Genomic DNA, 20334 nt, shown 5'->3' with positions numbered 1-20334 from the left:
GTCGAATTTAATGAAGTAATTTATTGCATGTAGGTATACAAGAGATGAAAGATTTACATAAAAGAAAATAGATGACTTCGTTTAATGCATACTAGTAGTTGTAATGTTGTATTTCCAATATCTACAAATTCTGATATTTAAAAGAAATAACTACTGTATTTTATTACTATAATTTACCAAAAACATCATACATACACTTGTAAAAAAAGTAATGCGGGCATAGACAAAAAACGTTACAATTTTGTATAATAATTACATGTAAGCTTGAAACAGCAAAGAGTTAATTAACAATTTTTTATACTAAATTATTATCAGCTATTAGCTATACTACTTTTTTATACTAAATTATAATTAACTGAGCTATTTCAGAGTTAAGTCTTTCATATAATAACACCGAAAACTTACATTGATGATAAATATTTGATAGAAAATGTGTTTAACCACTTTCATTTTGTCAACTGTCATTTCCGGTCCTCACCGGAAGGGTTCGAACAAATCAAATTGTTTAAAAGTTGAACTGTTTTACTTAAACAGTTTTTGTGAAATTGATCAGTAATAAAGAAGTGTTCTTTAATGGTCAAAAATTACTAACTTTACTTTTCACTGAGCACTTCCGTTTGTCCGTTTCCTTTCCCGAGACAAAAAAACGTTACTCCACGAGATCTCAAAAACAGTATATTTCAACAACTAATTTTTGTGGGATGATAGCCCTATGTAAGTTCATGTGTTTATACTATTTTGTTTGATTCTTCGTAACTTCCGGTCGTCACCGGAAGCACTTCAAAAATATTTTTTTTCTCTTTTCTTTCTTTTTAAACATGTAATAAATATATGAGTATAAAATCTATATATGTCATCTATACAATGTTAAGTAAGCAAACAAATTCTACTTCCGGTGAGATATCTCAAATATATTATGTAGCTTTCCTTTTTACCGATTTGATACCCGCGAGATTTTAGTCATTGTAAGTGACTGATACACGAAACTTTTATGAATGATAGACATAAAACATTTGATGAAAAATGTGTTTGACAAGTTTTATTATAAATAAGTCGCATGTTGACATTAATAAGTCGCATGTCGACATAAATATGTTGCATGTCTACATAATTATCTCGCATGTCAACATATTTATGTCGCATGTTGTCATAATTATGTTGCATCTTGCATCTATGATGTCAGAGTATGGCATTAGTAAGTCATTTTATCCACACATAAGTCTGGCTTTCTTTAGAGATTTGTAACTTGCATGTCAACATAATTATCTTGCATGTTGTCATAATAACCTTGCATGTAGACATAATTTATCTTGCATATAGGGGCAGAAATATGCCACTATAGATCTAGAATATTGTTTCGACACTCAAGTTTCACTGGGATTGGTTGGTATTGTTTGAAGGGAGGGGAGTGGGGTTTCTATTTAGAGGAAATTATTTTACTGATCTTAAATATCAATAGATTGAAATCTTATTTTTATCAAATCGACACTTAAAAGGGATTATTTTTTAAATACTTTTGTACGTTGGTATTTTGTTGAAAATAAGTTAACACCGACAATCATACATGTATCATATGTAAGGGTCAAGTATTTTGAAAACTTTAGCACAAATGTGCCCTGAGCACCGGCGCTATAATTTAGCACTGTGTTTTAAGAAAATACTTAACATTATCTAAACACTGTCCTTCATGCGGCATTCAAAATTAAATAATCCCATTAGCAAGTAACGGCAAGTAACGGCTCCTCATCACGTACTGGTCTGCACATTCCTCGTATCCGATTCCACATATCCTGTCGCACGGCAGTGTCTCGGATGCAGAACAGAATGCAGTTAGCAAAGGCCTGCGCACTGTCTCCAAAGCTTTGGATATGAAGGAGAACCTTATCGAAGGTACCTGGAGAGTTGTTGGTATTTTCGATGGCGTACAAAAATCGGATAGTTCCTGCTGCGCGGAGAATGATGATGACGAAGAAGATCATAATATACAACTCGTCCTCCTCCCTCAGGTGATGGTGGCTTCGATCTTTAAAGCGCAAACGCTAGGAAGGAAAAAAATTATTTATCATTAAATGTATTAGAATGAAATATGTATTAATAAAACAAATCTGTTAAGTTTTAATCCTAAAATATATTTCAATTTAAAAAATAAAATCTGTATCAATAATACAAAGTTGAGTTCAAATATTTTGCCGCTTTTTTATGATGATAATTTAAACTCCTCTTCTTCAACGAATATGCACACTCTTTTTATCATGATCTCTTCATGTTTATTCAATAATATACTACAGTTGATAAGAGGAAAAGAAGGAAAAATCTGGCAGAATTTCATTTATTGATTTGGATGACAAATTTTACAAGTACCCTTTTCCACATGTAAATCTTCATCATTATATAAAATGCCATGGTCAGAAAATAGGTAAGGATTTCCCAGCCTTTTCCGGTCAATGCCATCCATAGAAAAACTTTGGGTTGGAGAAGACACCCTTTAATCCAGCACCATGGTCCCGTGCTGGTGAGAAAGTCTTCTCCGAGAACGTCGTATGAGAGAGCTAGGAATGTTATACCCACTATGGACAGAGCAACAACATTAAAAGTTAACGTAGCATTTTCAAATCACATGCGTTGTAAAGACTAACTACATAGGATTAATAGTCATGCGTTGAGTTAGATGAGGCCTGGGGTTTCCGGACCCCACCCACCACCTGGAAAATACATCATAAAATTATAATATTTCTAGGTATATATGCCGTTTTAACGGCATTTTTACGAAGTATTAACGAAGTAAAAGCCATAATTTGTAAATGAATAACAACGATTGACTATGCATATTCATTCAGGTTGATTTACGCATTAGCGCGGGAATAATAATTCAGAGAAGCAGCATGGGAACCGGGGAGGGGAGTGGGGGGGGGGGGCTTGGGGGGGGGGGGGGCTTAGCCTCCCACTTTTTTTTGCAAAGTTAGACCTAACCATTAGGCTCATAGCACCATAGAGGGTTCAGCCCCCCGCCCCAACTTTTTATCGTAGCAAACGTATTTGTTTCCAAATTTACCTTGAAAGATGGGAATATTGAGAAATTGGAGTCATAGGTATACTTCCCCCCCCCCCCCCCCCTCACGGATTAGAAATTTCACGATTTGGGAAAAATTTTTGGGTAGGTAAGGATTTTTTTGGAACTATAGGTTTACCCCCCCCCCCCCCCCCCCCGGATTAGGATGTTTTTTGATTTTGGGAATTAGGTTTTTTTTTTTTTGCTTGTCAAGATTTCCGAGGATTAGTATAATAGCCCCCCCCCCCCTCCCCACTTTCAATTTGCTTCCGACGCCACTGATTTACAATTGTTTGAATTCATATAAACAGGTTTTTGTGCTGTAAACAGAAAAATATCAGATATTGTCATCTGCATTTTTTGAGGATGGCTGTATATGGGTGTCGATGACAATCGATGAGAGCTTCTTTGCATTTGACCGTTATTTTCATACCAATCAGAAAAAAGAACGTCAAAATTACCCCTTCTGGGGCCCCTCGACTCAAACCATCTACAACTAATAATTTTTTTAAAAAGTTTTCAGGTGAAAGCAGTACAAATTTTTATCATCTTCAGACTATGAATATCGTACCACACACATGAGCCTCTTTTTGTTTCTGAGTAAACAAACAAAATATAATCTATTTCGGTTAAACTCGGTGAATTAAAATAAAATTATTTCCTTTTGCGGAAACGCAAATATGAGTAAGGGGCGGGGCTAAAGGTTTTGTATGTAATTCGTGTTCGATATGTATTCATTCTGGCGTTCAAACTTTACACGGGAAAGTTTAAAGTGTATGGTTGTGGTAATCAGTACTTGATAAGGTTCTTATATAGTATACCGGTATAATGGTAATACTCTTGAGCATATAATTATGACAAGCTGCTTGTCAAATGAAAACTTCAGAAGTTTTAAGATATGGTTGATGTTGAATATTGCAGAATATTTAGTTAAATATTGCAGATTCTTTCTGAGTGACTCTCTGTAATGCAAGAACGTAAATGCAAAAATTAAATTTTTTGTTTTTGTTTTGGTGCTTACTGTTCTAGTTAAGTGCAAGTACAAACAAACAAAGAAAACACATCGCTGTATGTGTGACCTACCTGTCTAGCTTATAGTTCAACATGAAGTTTAACTCCTTTCTAACACGTGTACACAGCTCAAAGTGATCTCAAATATAGACTCTCACTTTACAACATTTTCTGTTAAACAATTTCTTTTTTTTTCTTCTAACTGCTTACGTTTTTGTTTTCGCATCTTGTGTACGTTCTAAAATTAGCTTGTCACATCACGTGATAATGAATTTTTCAAAGTTAGGCAATTACTAACCGACCCGATCAATAAATAAATAAGAATTAACATTCGATACTTGTAAATGCATTTGATTTAAACTGTATAATTTGAAAAAAGGTTATAACTTTTGTAGCTTAATGGAAAGACGCAAACCTTTTTTGTCTCTTTTAAAATTTTTATTCAGAACGGCATATATATCTTTAACGAAAGCAGGCATTGGACCACCTCCCCTGGCAAATATAATTATCCCTTGTCCAATCGTAAATGTTTTTACGATCTGCGCTTAACAATATATATATACAACACAAACTTCTATAATCTTTCATATACTCACCACTCAATTAATCAAACTTACGTGGTACTCCCCACGAAACAAAATGGTAAATCACTCTGTTGCGGAGACTGGACCACTCTCGCTGGGTGATTAAGGTCATCAGAATGTGAATCATGATGATAGACGTCCAGAAAAAAGAAGACAATGATGAAAACGTCGTTACGAAGCTTTGTACATCACAAACAGCATCTGTCGTGACATTTTGCATTTGACGATTAAAGAGATATTCCGTCTCATTTTTGATGACGTAAATGTACACGTAGCGCGATGCTCCAACAAGGTTTCCCACCGCAGTCATTAAGTCTGCTATAGTCAAGTACACCAGAAGCCGCCTCGTCTGGTTTCTGGCCACAGTGACTAGAGAGTAAGTAATGAAAATAACCACTGCACCAACAATGGACAGTAAACTACTCACAAATGTACAAATAAGCACTGATGGTGGTAGTTGGCTAGTAGGGGTCGTATCGTTAGAATTATTTGAAGACATGTTTGCAAAATGAAGTTTACTTTCGGTTTTCAGTCTTCCGTATAAAACTTAAGTGTCTGCACAAGGTGTCCTTACAACAAGTACACAGTCCGAATACTAGGGTTATGTTCAAAGGTTTACGTGCAATTAGCGCAGCATACAAATAAATATTTGAATAGTGAGAAAATACATAATGCATTTTGTACATTTAAAAAAAAAAATGTTGTATCATAAAAAAGCAATTAAACAAACGTCTACAACATTTATTTGAGGACCATTGCAGATTATATAACAGAAGAAAGGAATTTAAATATTATATAGATATTCCTCTTAACTGCACTTCGTGCAGAATTCGTTATTAATAAACTAATGTCACTTTAAAATGGGGTTGTAAAAACGCTTCCTTATAAATATCATAAATACTTAAGTAAATGTTTTGTCGAACGATTTACTATCATAAAAAATTATGCGTTTATGGCAGGGTTTTTTTTAAACAACAATCACATTTTCTCCACACTTACACGCCATTGCTTAATTTCCCCGTACTTTATAAACGCCGAACTAGCGTTCGCTTTAAAGATTACCGAATAAAACAGCAAAACACAGTTCATTATACACTTGACTTAGGCTGTAGAAAATATTTTATTTTATAAAAAGATTGATACCACTTATTGGCGTATTTATAAGATAAAATCCTTTTAGTATCGCCTTTTCGGAGTCTTCCGCAGAAACTTTTGAGTCTTTCTAATAAGCATTTACGTACAACACGGTCTTAGAAACGAAACAAAATGACGTTACGGGATGCTTGACCACTTTGAAAATAGAGTAAAACATTATATTTACATTCTACTGTGTTTTTTCATTAAATTCTGTGATGTTTAAATGCATGTAAATGCAACACCTATTCACTGTGTATGAATATACGAGTAATTTACATAAGTAGTTCTCAAACAGTGATTTCTATGTTATCGGTTAAAAATGTATTTCATGAATGTTGTCAAAACACCATGTTTTATAATTATTCAACAAAAAATTTGACTTTATTGTTAAAAGCAACATTTCAAGAGTTATTTATCGTGGATTATATTTTCATGTTCGTGGATCTCATCTCAACAGTTTATGTGAAAACCAGTTTAAACCGGTTTTACAAAACAGCTGTTCTTGCTGTTACTTATTCACTCCCTCCGTGATCTGCACTTTATATCGATTTATTTAAGTAAATAATAGATTTCTTCAGTAAGGGAATGTAAATATAAGCATTAAATGATTTATTTTTGACGTCGTCGTGTCAATAACTGCCGTCAGGTGAGCAGACAAATTATCATAACGCGCTAACGCGCGTTATTCAATTTGTCTGCTCACCTGACGGCAATTATTGACACGACGACGTCAAAAATAAATCATTCAATGCTATAGTAAATCAGGTTGAAAATTGTCGTTTGATATAGTTTTATACAAAGCGATGACAACATTTCAATTCAGATTTGCAGAAGAACAAGAATCAAAAAGATCATGGTATAGAGTTAGTCCTCGTCACGGAGACTGTTGTTGCTGTTTTATCTATAAAAAAAAGTCTAGAAAGGAAATAGACGTTAATACAGTTAGACGTCTGTTATCTCGAATACCATCCATACGGATTTGTAAAGCTGGGTTGAAGGTCCCAAACGATTGCTTCAATGCATTTAAACTTCTTGCAATGGTTTTTTTTTTTATGTTAAATCTCTGTGAAACCAAGAAGTTTTTTTTCTCAGTCGAGTAAGAGATAGACTGTCGGTAAGAAGTTTGTAGTGACTGTCATTAATTTTTTTTTTAATGTCAAAGTCTTAACAAACCTCTGTTAGATACAGTATGCTTTTCGAACAATTTTTCCCTTTTGCAAATCTGTCTATATAAGTACAAAACCCAAGCAATGTTTGTTGGATAAACAATGATTGTCCAGAAATCTTGAACTAAATTGTCATTCAAAGGTTAAGTTCAAAACAATGTTCTTTAAAAGCACAGTGCTTTATTCTAATGCCCTTTTTTGAAGCGGGCCCTTCTTTTTAATGTATGATTAACTCACTGGGAAATAATTTATCAAAATTTATCATAAATATCATATTGAAAACAGTTGTGCATGCAAATGTGTGAGGGTAAAATGTACTTGTAGAGGATCAATTTTGCTGATTGTAAAATGCAGGGAAGCATATTGTAATTCTTAAAAAAAATATTAGTTTATAATCAGAAATTAAATTTTGAATGAAAAGGGTAACATCAAGCTTTTTGAATTCGTCGAAAATATAAAAATGTGTTTTTTCATAATAAAATAATCATCATTCATGATCAAAAAAGAAAAACTGATGTATAATTTCTCTTTGAAATTTTTATTTAACTTAATTTAATTGGTACTAAGCCGCATGTGTATCGAGTTCACTACTACGAATTTAATCAAAATATTTAGACAGGATACTAGTCATCATGAAGTTTATCAAAGGTCACCGGTCGACCTAATGGCGCAGTTTATCTGAACATTTGATAATTGGGTTTCCCAGACTACTTTTTATTGGCAAAGTATCCAGCACCAATCAAGCAGTTTGTTTTGTATTTTATATACCAACTTATTATGTACATACGCGTGAACAATCTTGATGAAAAAAAAAAACTATTCGTAAAATACACTTTAATTTGTATTTCATACGGGCCTGAAGCTAAACAACCACCTAGTATATTTTGATCATCTTCATCTTTAGCAATCGGAGAAAGGCTTATTACTGGATCTCATTCAGTTTAAAATCTGTACAAAAAATTGACGAGTCACTAGTGACAATTCAACTAAAAACAGTTCAATTTTTTTTTTAATTTTAATGTACACCTACATGTATGTATAATAACATCTCAAAAACAATAATAAAAGTGATTAACGAATGTATCAAATTTTCAAGTTAACAGAAAACATTTCATTTGGTTTGATAGTAACATATCACAATGCAGCCAAGAGCGACTCTGAGCGACTTGCATATCATGTGTTGTATATCATACCATTGCAAAAATTAAAAAAAATTACAACTTTTGTTTACCGAAAATGATAAATGAATTTTCTGACTTTGACGATGTCTCACACATTAATAACCATCACCATTTAAAATAAGTTGTTAAGCTGTATTTTCAACAAATTATCCATCAGATTAGGCTGAAATTTTAGATTTTATCATTTTGGCCATATAGTATAATTGAGTTTAAAATATCTAATTAAATATTTAAGATTTCAAATCTAAATATTTTCCAAGCATATGTTTATACATAGCTCTTCATCTCAAGAAGAAAAATAATATGATGGACTGGTCAAGAATGGCCACGACTGTCAGACCCTCTTAGGACAGGTTTGTATTAACAAGATAATCTATGCACTATACCAATGTCTATTGTACAGTTTCATATAGGTTGCATCGACATCACGTGATAAGAAAGTAAAATGAATATCAATTTACAATAGTTTATTTCATGGAGCTGACCGACTGTTCACTGCACAAAGCAAGGATCGGTCTGGATTCGACCCTCTGCAACATAATCAGTATTAGATATGTTAAACAAACGGTTCAAATTTTTATTAAACATTCTTAATTTATATTTAGAAAATCTTGAAACTCTAATAAGAAATAAAAAAAAAACGAAGAAAACTTTAAGCAATTTAATACAATAATTTATATCAACCTCAAAGTACTTACTCCTATTACATCTGTTCGAGACAGGAACTTTACACAGGGGGCAAACATGACACTTGAAGCTACAGTCCACACAGACGACCTTGTGTTTACAGGGGTGGAGGCGTGTGTCGGCCATGGAGTGTTTGCATCTAGCACAGAGGATGGGCAGCTCTGTTAACAGCTTATGGAGGGCATGGGCTTCCGAAGTACACTGTCTGCTAGCCCCGGACCTACTATTAAAAAAGTTTTCTTAATGAGCTTTTGTGTCAAAAGTAAATGAAGGAAATTTCTCAAAATGGTTGAGTCAAATTCGAATCGACAAATTGATTATGAATGGTTTTTGGAAATGAATTACAATCCGACCATTACTGATGGCGAGTGTTCGTTAAAAAGTATTTTCCACCTTGCTTAACACAAACTGAATACAAGTAAATATAAAGTTAGTGGAATTATTGTTCAATTAATGACAGGGCCAATACTATATAGTGTTAATTTGACAGAACAGTGCAAATATAAAGATTTAACAACAATTAATTCAAATCAAAGAGTTAAACAAGATCATCATATAGTTTTCCCAGAGCAGAAATTAATTTGTGATTTATATCTGATTAAAACGGGCGTCACATGCATTGCACACTTATATCCAATTTTATTATTAATTCCAGTATTTCGAACACAAAACTTATAAATCTTTGAGATAACTATTTTGAGATTTTAAAACATGCTGATGAAAAACGGCTTTGACAGACGGAGGTCCTGAGTCTGAAATTGAAGTAATATTACCTCTTGGGTGGTTTAGGGCTTCGTCCGCTTTAAAATTGTGCAAAATAAAAGAACAAGATAAGATATACAAGAACTTTTTAAAGTGGCGATGTGTCCTAGGTAAAACATTTTTTTAAAAATAATATCATAAAAAGAATTCATATTATATAAGATAATTTTATACAAATTAATTTTATACTTTAAGAAGTCAATTAACATCTTAATTTTAACTTAACCTGTGTTTTGAAATTTCATACCAGCAAGATTGTAGAGATAATGGAAAAAAATTGTTAAATGATTTTACAATTTTTACATGATTTATTCTTCGCGGTCGTGAAGGATTGAATTGTTATTTTGATAAAAAAAAAAAGAAAGAAAAAAGACCACGTCTTAATCATAATGTTTTGTACCTTGATGTATTGAGTTGACAATTGCAGTTCTTTGGTGTATGTAACCAGATAACACTTGCACCCATGCATTGCGTTACCATATTTGATTTAAGTATGAATAAAGTCTTTGCGAACATATTTAAGCTTAACAAATCTAACAACCATAACGAAAGACGAAAATGAAACAGAATTGACGAAACGTTACCCTTTTGGTGGTCTGCTACTTTGTCTGCTGTAAAATTGTTTGAAGTAAGATATAAATTTTGAAGATAAAATTTATTACAAAATATCTGAAAATAAAACATACGAGAGCTAACAACGTAAATAATAAATGACGTGGCTAAGTGCACTGAATTTCAAAATATTTTTAAACATTCTAATTCACATCACAAAATACAGATTATTGGGGGGAAATTTTATTTGACACACATCAAAATGATCATAATGAAATTTTAAAAAATCGATATTTTATTACTAACAAAAAACAAACATCATACAATTTTAATTATATGATGAAAAGAAAAGGATTATATCTTCAGTAAAATTAAGTTTGACAGACACCAAACTAATAATATTATATAAAATCACGATCCGCAGACATTGTAAATGAAGTTGTTAGTTTGAAAGAAAAAAAAGTTATTTATGATGTATTTACTTGCAGTGAAAGCTTTCCGCTTTGAGATTTTAAAGAAAGTGTGTGTCGTAATTTTCAATAGCTTTTCAAATTATAGTGAATCTTTCGTGTTACATTTACATGCTTACATGTAGTGATAGTCAAATTCATCAGGGAACATATTTGTAACTTTATTGGTCAGAGGTTAATCAAATGTGCATCACTTTACATTCATGTACTTGGCATATAACATCTTCTATGCTCATATGCGAGCTTAAAATGTATGATTAAAAGCATTGCCATAAAAATTAACTTAGGATGTCTAAAAAAATCAAGAGACATGATATGTGTAATCATACCGGATTTTAGTGTAATTGTGGATTTCTGATTTTCATTCATCGAATTGAAAGCCTTTTAAACAGTATTCCAAATACGCTTAAAAAGAGTAAGGAAAGGAACGAAAGAATGAACAATGAGTCCGATATTAACATCGAACTTAAGTAATATTACTTTGCTGTTTGTTCACAATTTGGTCTGCTACAATATTGTATGATAAAAAAAATAAGATCTAAAACAAACTGTGTACAATATCATTGCCCAATTCAGCTGCTGGGCACCAAACTGAATTAAAACTCTTAGTTTAAATCTGCTTAGGATGTGAATGTTAAGATTTAACTCAAATTGGAAATTAAATAAAATTAGGAATATCGAGGGATTGTTTTTATATATAAGCAATAAAAGCAAATATACATCTTTTAAAATTCGGAATAGCATTTCAAATATTATTTTTTTCTTTTATTGCATTTACATGATAATTAATAGATATAAAGTTATCAGGGGATACATTGGAGATTGCAATGGTCAGCATGAAAATTGTATTTGTAGCAAATATACAATATTTTTGCTTAATGTCCTTGTGACATTATAGTTGATGTGTTTATTTATACATAAAAGCTATGTCAAAATTCCATGTAAATTCATCCAAGCAATTACATGAAAGAAAAATGTTGATGTATGTAAGCTTTGGTCATACGACAGTCTACATGCAACGCTTAACCATGTCTTATATCATTTAGAATTCTAGATTATCAATTACCAAAGTAGAAATCTTCAAGACGATAAAGTCATTAATTCAAAAGATGTGCGATGGATATAAATGAAAGTCGAAAACAGACGTTTAAAATAGAGCCGACATGATATAACATTACCTGGTTGATGGTCTACTAGTTGATCTGCTTTAAAATTATTCAAAATTTAGGATATGCATGTACAATAAAAAAAAAATGACTCGGCGGCATGATCTATGCAAAAGATTTCAAAAACATGGTAATGATGAAAAAATTTGAATGAAAGATAACTTCAAAATCAAAATTACTTTAAAATATATCGGTATTTATTACAGCTTGCAATTTGTTATCCGTGCAAAATGAAGGATTCTTTTTTAAAATATTTGAAATTGGATATACAGAACCTTGACCAGTTATGATTGATTTTAATCACACTGCAGGTATTCTTTGCAATCAATCCCCAAGTGTAAAATTTTTAAAACATAATTTTACTTTTTCTGGATAAAGTTGGTAACGTCAATTTTCAGTTGGCCGTTCCTGCACACCTCGAGGGGAGAGTTACCTCTCTTGTTGTAAATGTTGTAGTCGGCCCCCTTCTGAAGCATCGAGACAGCTATGTTATATCTCTCTTGGTTTTGTGCATTTGGATTAACACTAAGTCCATAAAGCTGTTGAATCAAAAAGAAAAACACACATACAATATGTATTTTTTGTAAATTGGTTGTGTTATTATAAGAACCCATGTAGATGAACAAGTATAGCGCTTTTCCTATTTGATACATTCTAGAATGCTATGATTTTAGATACACAGTATCATACTGGGCCAATTCCTTCCGTCTGTCGGCGTCCACTCAAAGCCAGATGTAAGGGGGTGTCTCCGTCATTATCTCGTAAATCCATGTCAGCTCCTGAACATTGAATGAATTTTGTTAACCATATATTTACACCCTCTCCAAAAAAATAAAAAAATAGCCGCATGCCACATATATTTTAGTGAGTTTGATGTTCAAAAAAGCTCTAATAATTTAAACAGCTTCATTTTTTTTATTTTGCTTAATGCGAGGTAAATATATACATTTTTTTTAATTTAAAGAAACAATCATATTGACAATAAGCATCGACTATTGTGTTGAATAAATAACATTTTTTCAAAACGAACAAAAAACGCATGGATGAAAAATATTGTATTTTCTATGTAACGATGTAATGAAATCAAAATTTCTTTCAGTTACCGTTTTCAATCAAAAGTTTAGCCATCTTGTCATATCCTTCGTTGGCTGCTATGTGAAGCGGTGATAATCCCTGACGATTTTGTAAATTAATTTGGGCTTCTCCCTGGATATTTTAATAAAATTGCATCGGACGTTTATCCTAATATTGTCCCAGATAGTATGATTTTGTTGGGCCAACATTGGCTATGTATACATGCATTAGCTGAAAATATTGGGCCAATGTTCACTTGACACATCTAACTTGAGAACCAATGTTATAATACAAAGTTGGGCCAACATTGGGCCAATGTTCACTTGACACAGTTAACTTGAGAGTCAATGCTAGTAGGAAAACAATGTTGGGCAAACATTGGGTCAATGTACACTTACATATTACTTGAGTGTCAATGTTAGTTTGGCAAACAAAGTCGGGCCAACATTGGGTCAATGTTGTAAATCTGCCATCAATGTAAGTTGAGACCAATGTTAGTTGGGAAAACAACGTTCGGCCAACATTGTGTCAATGTACTCTTGACACATCTAACTTGAGTGTTAATGTTAGTAGGGAAAACAACGTTGGGCCAACATTTGGCCAATGTTGTAAATTTACCATTAATGTAAGTTGAGACCAATGTACACTTGACACATCTAACTTGAGGGTCAATGTTAGTTTGGCAAACAAAGTTGGGCCACATTTTGTAAAACCATCAATGTCAGTTGAGACCATGATAATAGCAAAACAAGGATGCAACTTATGTAAATTACATTTTTATTTACTGAAAAGTCTGTTGGTCGATTACATCCGCTAAAACGCGATTAACTTTTATACAGTGCTTAAATGTTTATATATTTTTTTGATTAGTTTTTACCGTGTTTAGAAATAAAATCATTACTTAAAGCTAAATATATGATGTCAATAGTTACATCTATACACTTTTTAAAATAACAGAACCATGTAAAATATGCAAATTAAAGATAAGTTTAATTTTTTTTAAAGAAGCTTTTAAAAGCCTAAAATTATCATCAAGAGATTCTGCTAATCTATTCTGCTGCTTATTTGTTCTAAAGTGAAGAATTTAAGTTGCCGATCCTGCGATATGAGCAAATATACTGCCCAAAGCAATTAAAACAAAATTTTCACAGTGCTAGACTGGCGAGTTTCCATGTTTGTTGTGATATCTCAAATGTTGGGATGACCAAATCTGCTCCTATTTAGCATTTTGTAGGACAGATCTAGAGTTAAACAGTCTGCTAAATTTTTAGCCATAGCCTAGCAAATAAAACAGAATGTAAGTATTATTTAATATACTAACTGTAAAATGTTAGTCATATGGTACGTACCTTGGCCCACCGTTGGTCCAATAACGCTCATATTCTACGCACTTTGGACCGTCGTTGGTTCAATATCAGAAGATGACAAATGTGACATGGTGTCGATATTGGCCCAAGATGTGGGGCCAACGTTGGAACAATTAGCAAAATTACATTGGGACATCATTCGCTAATAATGGGCCAGTGTAACTGATAGCATCGGGCCAACGTTGGCCCAACAAAGTCATGATATCTGGGGCAATAAAACTTAAGTGACTCAGTAATGAATAGAGGCAGTTGTCCCACCTTTAAGGTTAAGATATTAGCAGAATCTTGGCGATCGTTTATTGCAGCAATATGAAGAGCGGTGTATCCATCTTTTTTCTGGGCGTTTACCAGACTGGGCTTCATTTCGATCAAACGTTCAACCGCGCTGTAAAATACATTAATTGAAAAACATCAGACGGTCATCATTTAACTAATATCGATATCTTGTAGTCTTTCTATAAACTGATAGTTACAACTCGTGGCCCTTCATCGCCGCCCACATCAACGGTGTGTGTTTTTGTTTGTTCGGTAACTTCAGGTTTATTTGGGGATGACTCAGAAATATATTGACGGCCCTGTCACTTCTCTTTGCAATGGCGTCATGTAGCGGGGTGTTGCCTTTAACATCCTAATGTAAGAAATAATTTTCTGAATGATATAAGCATTAATTAATGAAAACTTTTGAGTTGCGTACTTATGATACATGTAAATACCAATTCTAAAGTGTTTGTGCTTTGCCAATTCTGACCTGTTTATTTAGACTTGCCCCTGCTTCCAGAACTGTATTCAAAACCGAATAAAGTTCAAACTGCACTGTAAAATGTGCAGGAGTTCGTCCTTGTTTGTTGCAAGCATTAACATCGGCTTTGTTTTTTATCAAACAAATAGAACTGTCCGTCTCTTTACTACAATAAGAATGTATAAAATCGCATCATTGTGTAAAAACTACATGCAAATCATATGTGTTTGACAATATAGCTTGGTATTATTCGAGACAGATCAAACCATTCGTCTTTACCCTGCTATTGATACCATCAAAGGTGTCATGCCGTCTTTATTGCTTGCGTTTATACGAGCTCCATTTTGTAACAATAATTTGACAACGTTTTCATGTCCTTGGTGTCCAGCAGCCATTAATGGACTCAGATTCTCATGCCAGCTGTTAACCTTCAGGTTGAGATAAGTTATCCAATTATATAGGAATTCATTATATAATATAATCCTGAATATATTCAGGAATACTCATATGATATTTTGTCTAATTTTGTGAGCAAGGAATTTTGGTCAGATCTTGCTTACTGCAACATAAATTCTATGAATTTACCAGATCTTTGTTTCTCTGAATCAACTGATTTACTGCCCCGGTATTGCCATCTGCGCAAGCATTGAACATTTGCTCTGGATCGACAGTCGGCTTTTGAGCACCCGATGCTTTTCTGAGTAACAAATGTGCCACCAGCTTTGTAAGATTTGTCCCTTCCTGGAGTTTTTCATCACGGTTTTGTGAACCTACCAATTATTAAACGTGCATAAGTGACTTGACGTGGTAAGACGTCATTAGAAATTGTGTAGTCCTGTAATAATTATAAATAAAAAAGTTACCACTGAAGTCATCTTCATCCTCCTCATCACTTTCTTTGTCAGTCTCGTCATCCAAAACATCAACATTGACCTCTGTAACAGGGATCAGCAGTCCAGGGTTATATACCCAAGTCTGGTAACCAAAGGCAACAGCTACGTCACCATCTGAGTCTATCTTCATCACTTTACCCACCTTCCCAAGCGACTAAAATGTATATAACAATGCAAATATCTATTGAGATACTGCGTATGTGCAATGTGAAAAGTATACATATAAAAGTCAATTCTTATAAGAAAACTCAAGATTTGAACAACGTTGCAAGTCCCTTGCTTTTTTAATGTCATCATTCCAACCACCATGATTTCTTTGGAGGAGAATTGCCTTTGTTTCATCTTTCAGAACCTGTACCACATCTCCCACTTTGACTTTGTAAACCTGTTTAACAATATCAAAAATTTAAGATTCATGAAATATTTAATAACATCACCTATTATTACTAACGCCTTCTGGTGCTAGATTCTTCGCTGTTTTTTGTTGTTGTTTTTTTTTACTTGAATTACGCATGCAAAGAATTTAGAGTAGAAATTCTTGGAAACATGCACTCGTGCTCGAGGAATTCGTAACTATGAGTTTCATCCTGTTTTTGGTCCGGCTTTATCCCACCCCTTGTCATGTAACGGGGTAATAACACAGCAAAAGTTGATAGGAATGTCGCGCTAACCTTGTCTTGTATCGCTCCAAACAATGGATGCTATGTCAACCTTACGTTCATTTAAGGCAGAGCTAAGACTTTATTTTATGGTACTGATAAAAAACTGCATTTTTTAATTTTTTAAAATTTTATTTCTGTTGACTTTAGACATCAACATTGTGACCGAAACTTTTTGTTTATTGTGTTTTATTCAAATACAAATACATACGATTATTGCATGTAAATTAGTTAGACTCAATGTGTTGGTCTTCAACGTGAATTGTAATTTTTTTTTGCATCACCTAATATTGACCAATTAACAAACAGACGCACCGTGCAGTTAGACAACTTTCTATGATAAAGTTTTCATCAAATTTATTATAAAGTTTCATACGTATTCTAAAACTTAGTTTAGTAAAAAATACTTTTTTCTTACCTTTTTGCAAAATACTGTCGTGATTTTGTGTTGTTTAGATATATACAGGTAAAACAAAGGCAAGAAAATATTCTTTTTAAAAATCAAATTAACTTTTCCGTGATTTTTATTCAACTTCGCGAGGTTACATATACATGTATACTTTATCAAAAAATAAGCTTGTTTTGATAATTGTTCAATCAATTAAATACCAGAGCCGTTACCTTTTTGACTGCGCCTGCGTGAAACTGGTAAGTCTTTCCTTTGTATTCAATTTCGACTGTGTTGTCGTCGGGGAAATTTTTCACTACTCCAATTTCGCCTATGCACTATAAAAAGTTCTAAATATTATTATATTATTATCGTTCTGCGAAATTTCAATGTTTTGGGTCAATAAAAATGAACTTGATTCAACACCTCTGACATTCTAATGGACCATCCTCCATGTCCCCGCTGTAGTTCTTTTAATGGCTCCTCCGGTATGTCGATAACACATTTATCTCCCTTATTTAGCAATGACTCAGGTGATTTTTCCATAGATATCGACTTTTCCCTCTTCTTTTCAACTTTTCCTACATTTGGTTAAGAATCGATATCATAAAACATTTTAAAGCCTTATGAAAAATTTTAAAAAACGACATTCATTGGTAAGAGTTTTTTTTTTTTACCAACAACCGAAAAGTTGGAAAGTTCTCGGTAATAAGAGCTCCCAGGAACTTCTTCTACACATTGTTGGTCAACCTTCCCGTGGCACCCAACACGATTCACGTTTGCCTCCCCTGATGTTTCCAAACGCATGCGCACTGTGTTTCTTCCGCCTACACCTGATCCATTTTCTCGGAGGTCTTCTACCTTTCCTGTATTTCCAGATCCACCTTAAATAATGATTCATATTGCGTAGATAGTGTGAGTGTATATATTGTCTTGAGATGTGTCATAAGCGTTTTTATCTTTGCATACTATTTAAAGGTACATTGTAGGCATATCCTGTGTTCCAAAACCCAATTATGACCTTTGCCCAAGGTTTATTTGAATATCCCAAGTGCTTTCATTTTGATACTAGTGGACAGTTTTTTTTAAAGAAATTTTCCTCTCTATTTAAACGTTAAGGGTTATGGTATTGGTTAATCACTTTCAAAATTATTTTTATTGGTCGTAAGTTGAGGTACAAAAATGTATTACTATTAAATGCAAGGCACACTGGTTAATTATAAAATTTCCCCTTAGGTTTAGGTCAGTGGTGAGGGATTGATTATTACAATATTGAGGTATAACCATTAAGTTAAATATGAGAGACCACAACACTTTTAAAACTTAAAAAAAAAAAATTCAGGGAAAAGGGTAATCTTGCAGTGAAAGATATGAAAATATTTGCACAAAATACAAGTATTGGCGTGTCTCTCTTACTTTTAATATGCATGCTCAAAATGAGGTTAGCTTGTTCTTAAAAAAAGACAAAACGCAAAATCCTTTACAAGTGTCAATATAATGATTATATTTAACCCCTTTTCATAAGTACAGTGGGTAGGTCTTACATGTAGGTTTGTTTATTTGTCATGTTTGTCAAAACCAAGTCATTTTAAAAGTATATCTCAAAATACTTAAAACCGTTAATCTAATTAGCCGAAAGAGTGCATGTATATTTCAGTTTATTCCATTGAACTGCTTGCAATAGTTATACATGTACATGCAGGATATAAAAAACCCACATACCAACTGGTGCATTGTCTAAACTGTGCAGGTCAAATTTCCCGCCTTCACCGACTCGATATGTGGACTTTCCAACCATGTCCGAGAAAACGTCATACGTTTGTTCTCCATTGTCCTTGACAACTGTGCCCACGTGATCCTCCTCCTTATCGTCATTTTCAAGGTTCAAGTCAGGACTACGCACGACCCATAATCCCTCGGCCATTTTCCTTGCTCCGTCTTTACCTAAGGACAGCGATTAATTTGAATTACCACATTCCCGTTTCAAGTACATTGACTTTAGTTTCTATTGTATTTACACTTGTCTGAAATACTGTTTCTAGAGAAATAATGCCTTCAAAAATCATCAAGGATTAACTATATACATTTGGAAATTTTCCGGTTTATATGAAGAATATTTCGAAATATTTTATAACAACTGCACGGATATACCTACTTTTAAATTATTTGACTTATCTTCCTGATCAGAAAAAATTATGTATACGCATACCAATCTAACGTTCCGCTTAGACGCTAACTATTTATTTTCTTTTTGGCCTTTTTAGAAATTTCATTACATTACATATGAATTATTAGAATATGTTCTATGTTGCTACCATACAATAAATGTTTAACTTATTAGAATGCAGTAAAACTTTTGGGAACTTTGCCATATATTGTAATGAGTAACAATTTACTTTAATCATCATGTTAAACTCTAATGTTAGTAATTAATCTATTCAATGAAATACTCTTGATTAAATATCGTACTATCAAAAACTATTATATTTAAATTTCATAGTCTATAAATTGAAAGTACATATAGTCAAAAATAAAACGGTTACATTTTGAGTATAAACGATAATATTGAAATTTGCATCATGCAAATTTGACAGATTATTTTGATGTTCTATTAGTAAATTTAATAGCATTTTTTTGAAATTGCATTAAACCTACCTTTCTCGGTGGTTGACGAATAATTTCTCAATTTAGCTAGATTCTTCGCTAGCTTCTAAGCTGACCTTAGAAATTTCCGCAAACATTGATGATGAACAACAATTGCGGAAGTTTATTTTTCCTTTTCAAAGATATTTATACTGTTGAACAACTTAAGATCTACTTATAATATAACCAGAACGTTTTTGGTATAAACGCATTGTAACATAAATAGAATATGTTAATAATTCTATGAATTTTGTAGAAAAAAAAGACAAAAGAAGTTAGATCGAATCATACTTAATCGTTTTACAAAGTTTGTTTACTTATTGCCTGGTCCTGAAAATAAAAAAAAATAGCTGTAGCCAGATATTTTAATCTTAATGAATTAGATGCTCGTGTACGTAGGCGTTCCTTGATACATGGAACCAGAATGTCAAATACAAGTACTATAAAAGGGCACATTAGCCACATCGCTAAGCTGAGTAATATACTAAATTTCATGACAGAGTAGTAGAATGGTTCCAGTATGAAACTATTTCTAGTTTTATTTCCCGATATTTTCATGTTCATTAGGATACTGGGTGGTCAACATATTCACCGTCAGATCCTCCAGAAATATTCAGATATCATTTGTTTAGATATCAACTATCATTCATTAAAGAAAAAATCAGTTTTTTAGTTTGTAAATAAAAATGAATATTTTCTATATCTTTATATAAAACTCTTCTTCATAGGAGATAAATATAGTCCAAAAACGCCCCGACTTCTGTAGTGTAGTCTTAACAATTTAGTATCAACAAAATGTCAAAATT

The 20334-nt window shown here is 32.8% G+C and overlaps 2 protein-coding genes across 6 annotated transcripts in view; both read right to left on the bottom strand.

Annotated features, from left to right (window-relative positions):
* Positions 1–43: 43 nt before the first annotated feature.
* Positions 44–20334, bottom strand: part of LOC117692832 (G-protein coupled receptor 157-like) — a 32634-nt gene continuing 12343 nt past the window's right edge. Inside the window, exons 1-3 of one of the 2 annotated variants that reach the window (XM_034482041.2) lie at positions 4678–5194; positions 2362–2567; positions 44–2039 (exon numbers count right to left, since the gene is read on the bottom strand). In XM_034482041.2, the coding sequence (XP_034337932.2) occupies positions 1716–2039; positions 2362–2567; positions 4678–5143 (996 nt within the window). In that variant the 5' untranslated portion in view covers positions 5144–5194 and the 3' untranslated portion in view covers positions 44–1715. Of the gene's footprint in view, positions 2040–2361; positions 2568–4677; positions 5195–20334 lie in introns of those variants that run through there. The other variant, XM_066078611.1, reaches the window with a different exon arrangement.
* Positions 8581–19649, bottom strand: LOC117692830 (E3 ubiquitin-protein ligase MIB2). Of its 4 annotated transcripts, none has more exons than XM_034482030.2 (20): positions 19541–19649; positions 18608–18829; positions 17563–17769; positions 17312–17466; positions 17119–17223; positions 16119–16223; positions 15809–15992; positions 15531–15715; positions 15225–15373; positions 14955–15111; positions 14680–14834; positions 14465–14591; positions 12869–12971; positions 12456–12544; positions 12129–12304; positions 11778–11804; positions 10162–10188; positions 9589–9615; positions 8827–9038; positions 8581–8658 (listed from the first exon to the last, which is right to left on the bottom strand). In XM_034482030.2, the coding sequence occupies exons 2-20, from the start codon at positions 18807–18809 to the stop codon at positions 8621–8623; spliced, it is 2430 nt and encodes an 809-aa protein (XP_034337921.2). In that variant the 5' UTR covers positions 18810–18829; positions 19541–19649; the 3' UTR covers positions 8581–8620. The 4 variants fall into 4 exon arrangements, with proteins under 4 accessions (XP_034337921.2, XP_034337922.2, XP_034337924.2 ...); XM_034482031.2 differs by having other exon boundaries at positions 11778–11801; XM_034482033.2 differs by having other exon boundaries at positions 15812–15992.

This window comes from Magallana gigas, chromosome 3, assembly GCF_963853765.1.
Source record: "Magallana gigas chromosome 3, xbMagGiga1.1, whole genome shotgun sequence".
Classification (NCBI taxonomy): Eukaryota; Metazoa; Mollusca; class Bivalvia; order Ostreida; family Ostreidae; genus Magallana; species Magallana gigas.
This window is presented reverse-complemented; position numbering and strand designations above follow the sequence as displayed.

Excerpts from the sequence above, each read along its gene's own strand:
- LOC117692830 (XM_034482030.2), bottom strand. The coding sequence starts at position 18,809 with ATGGCCGAGGGATTATGGGTCGTGCGTAGTCCTGACTTGAACCTTGAA. Across the intron at positions 17,770-18,607 it reads TTTAGACAATGCACCAGTTG|GTGGATCTGGAAATACAGGA; the intron begins GTATGTGGGTTT and ends TCATTATTTAAG. Across the intron at positions 15,993-16,118 it reads GGAATGATGACATTAAAAAA|TCGCTTGGGAAGGTGGGTAA; the intron begins GCAAGGGACTTG and ends TATACATTTTAG.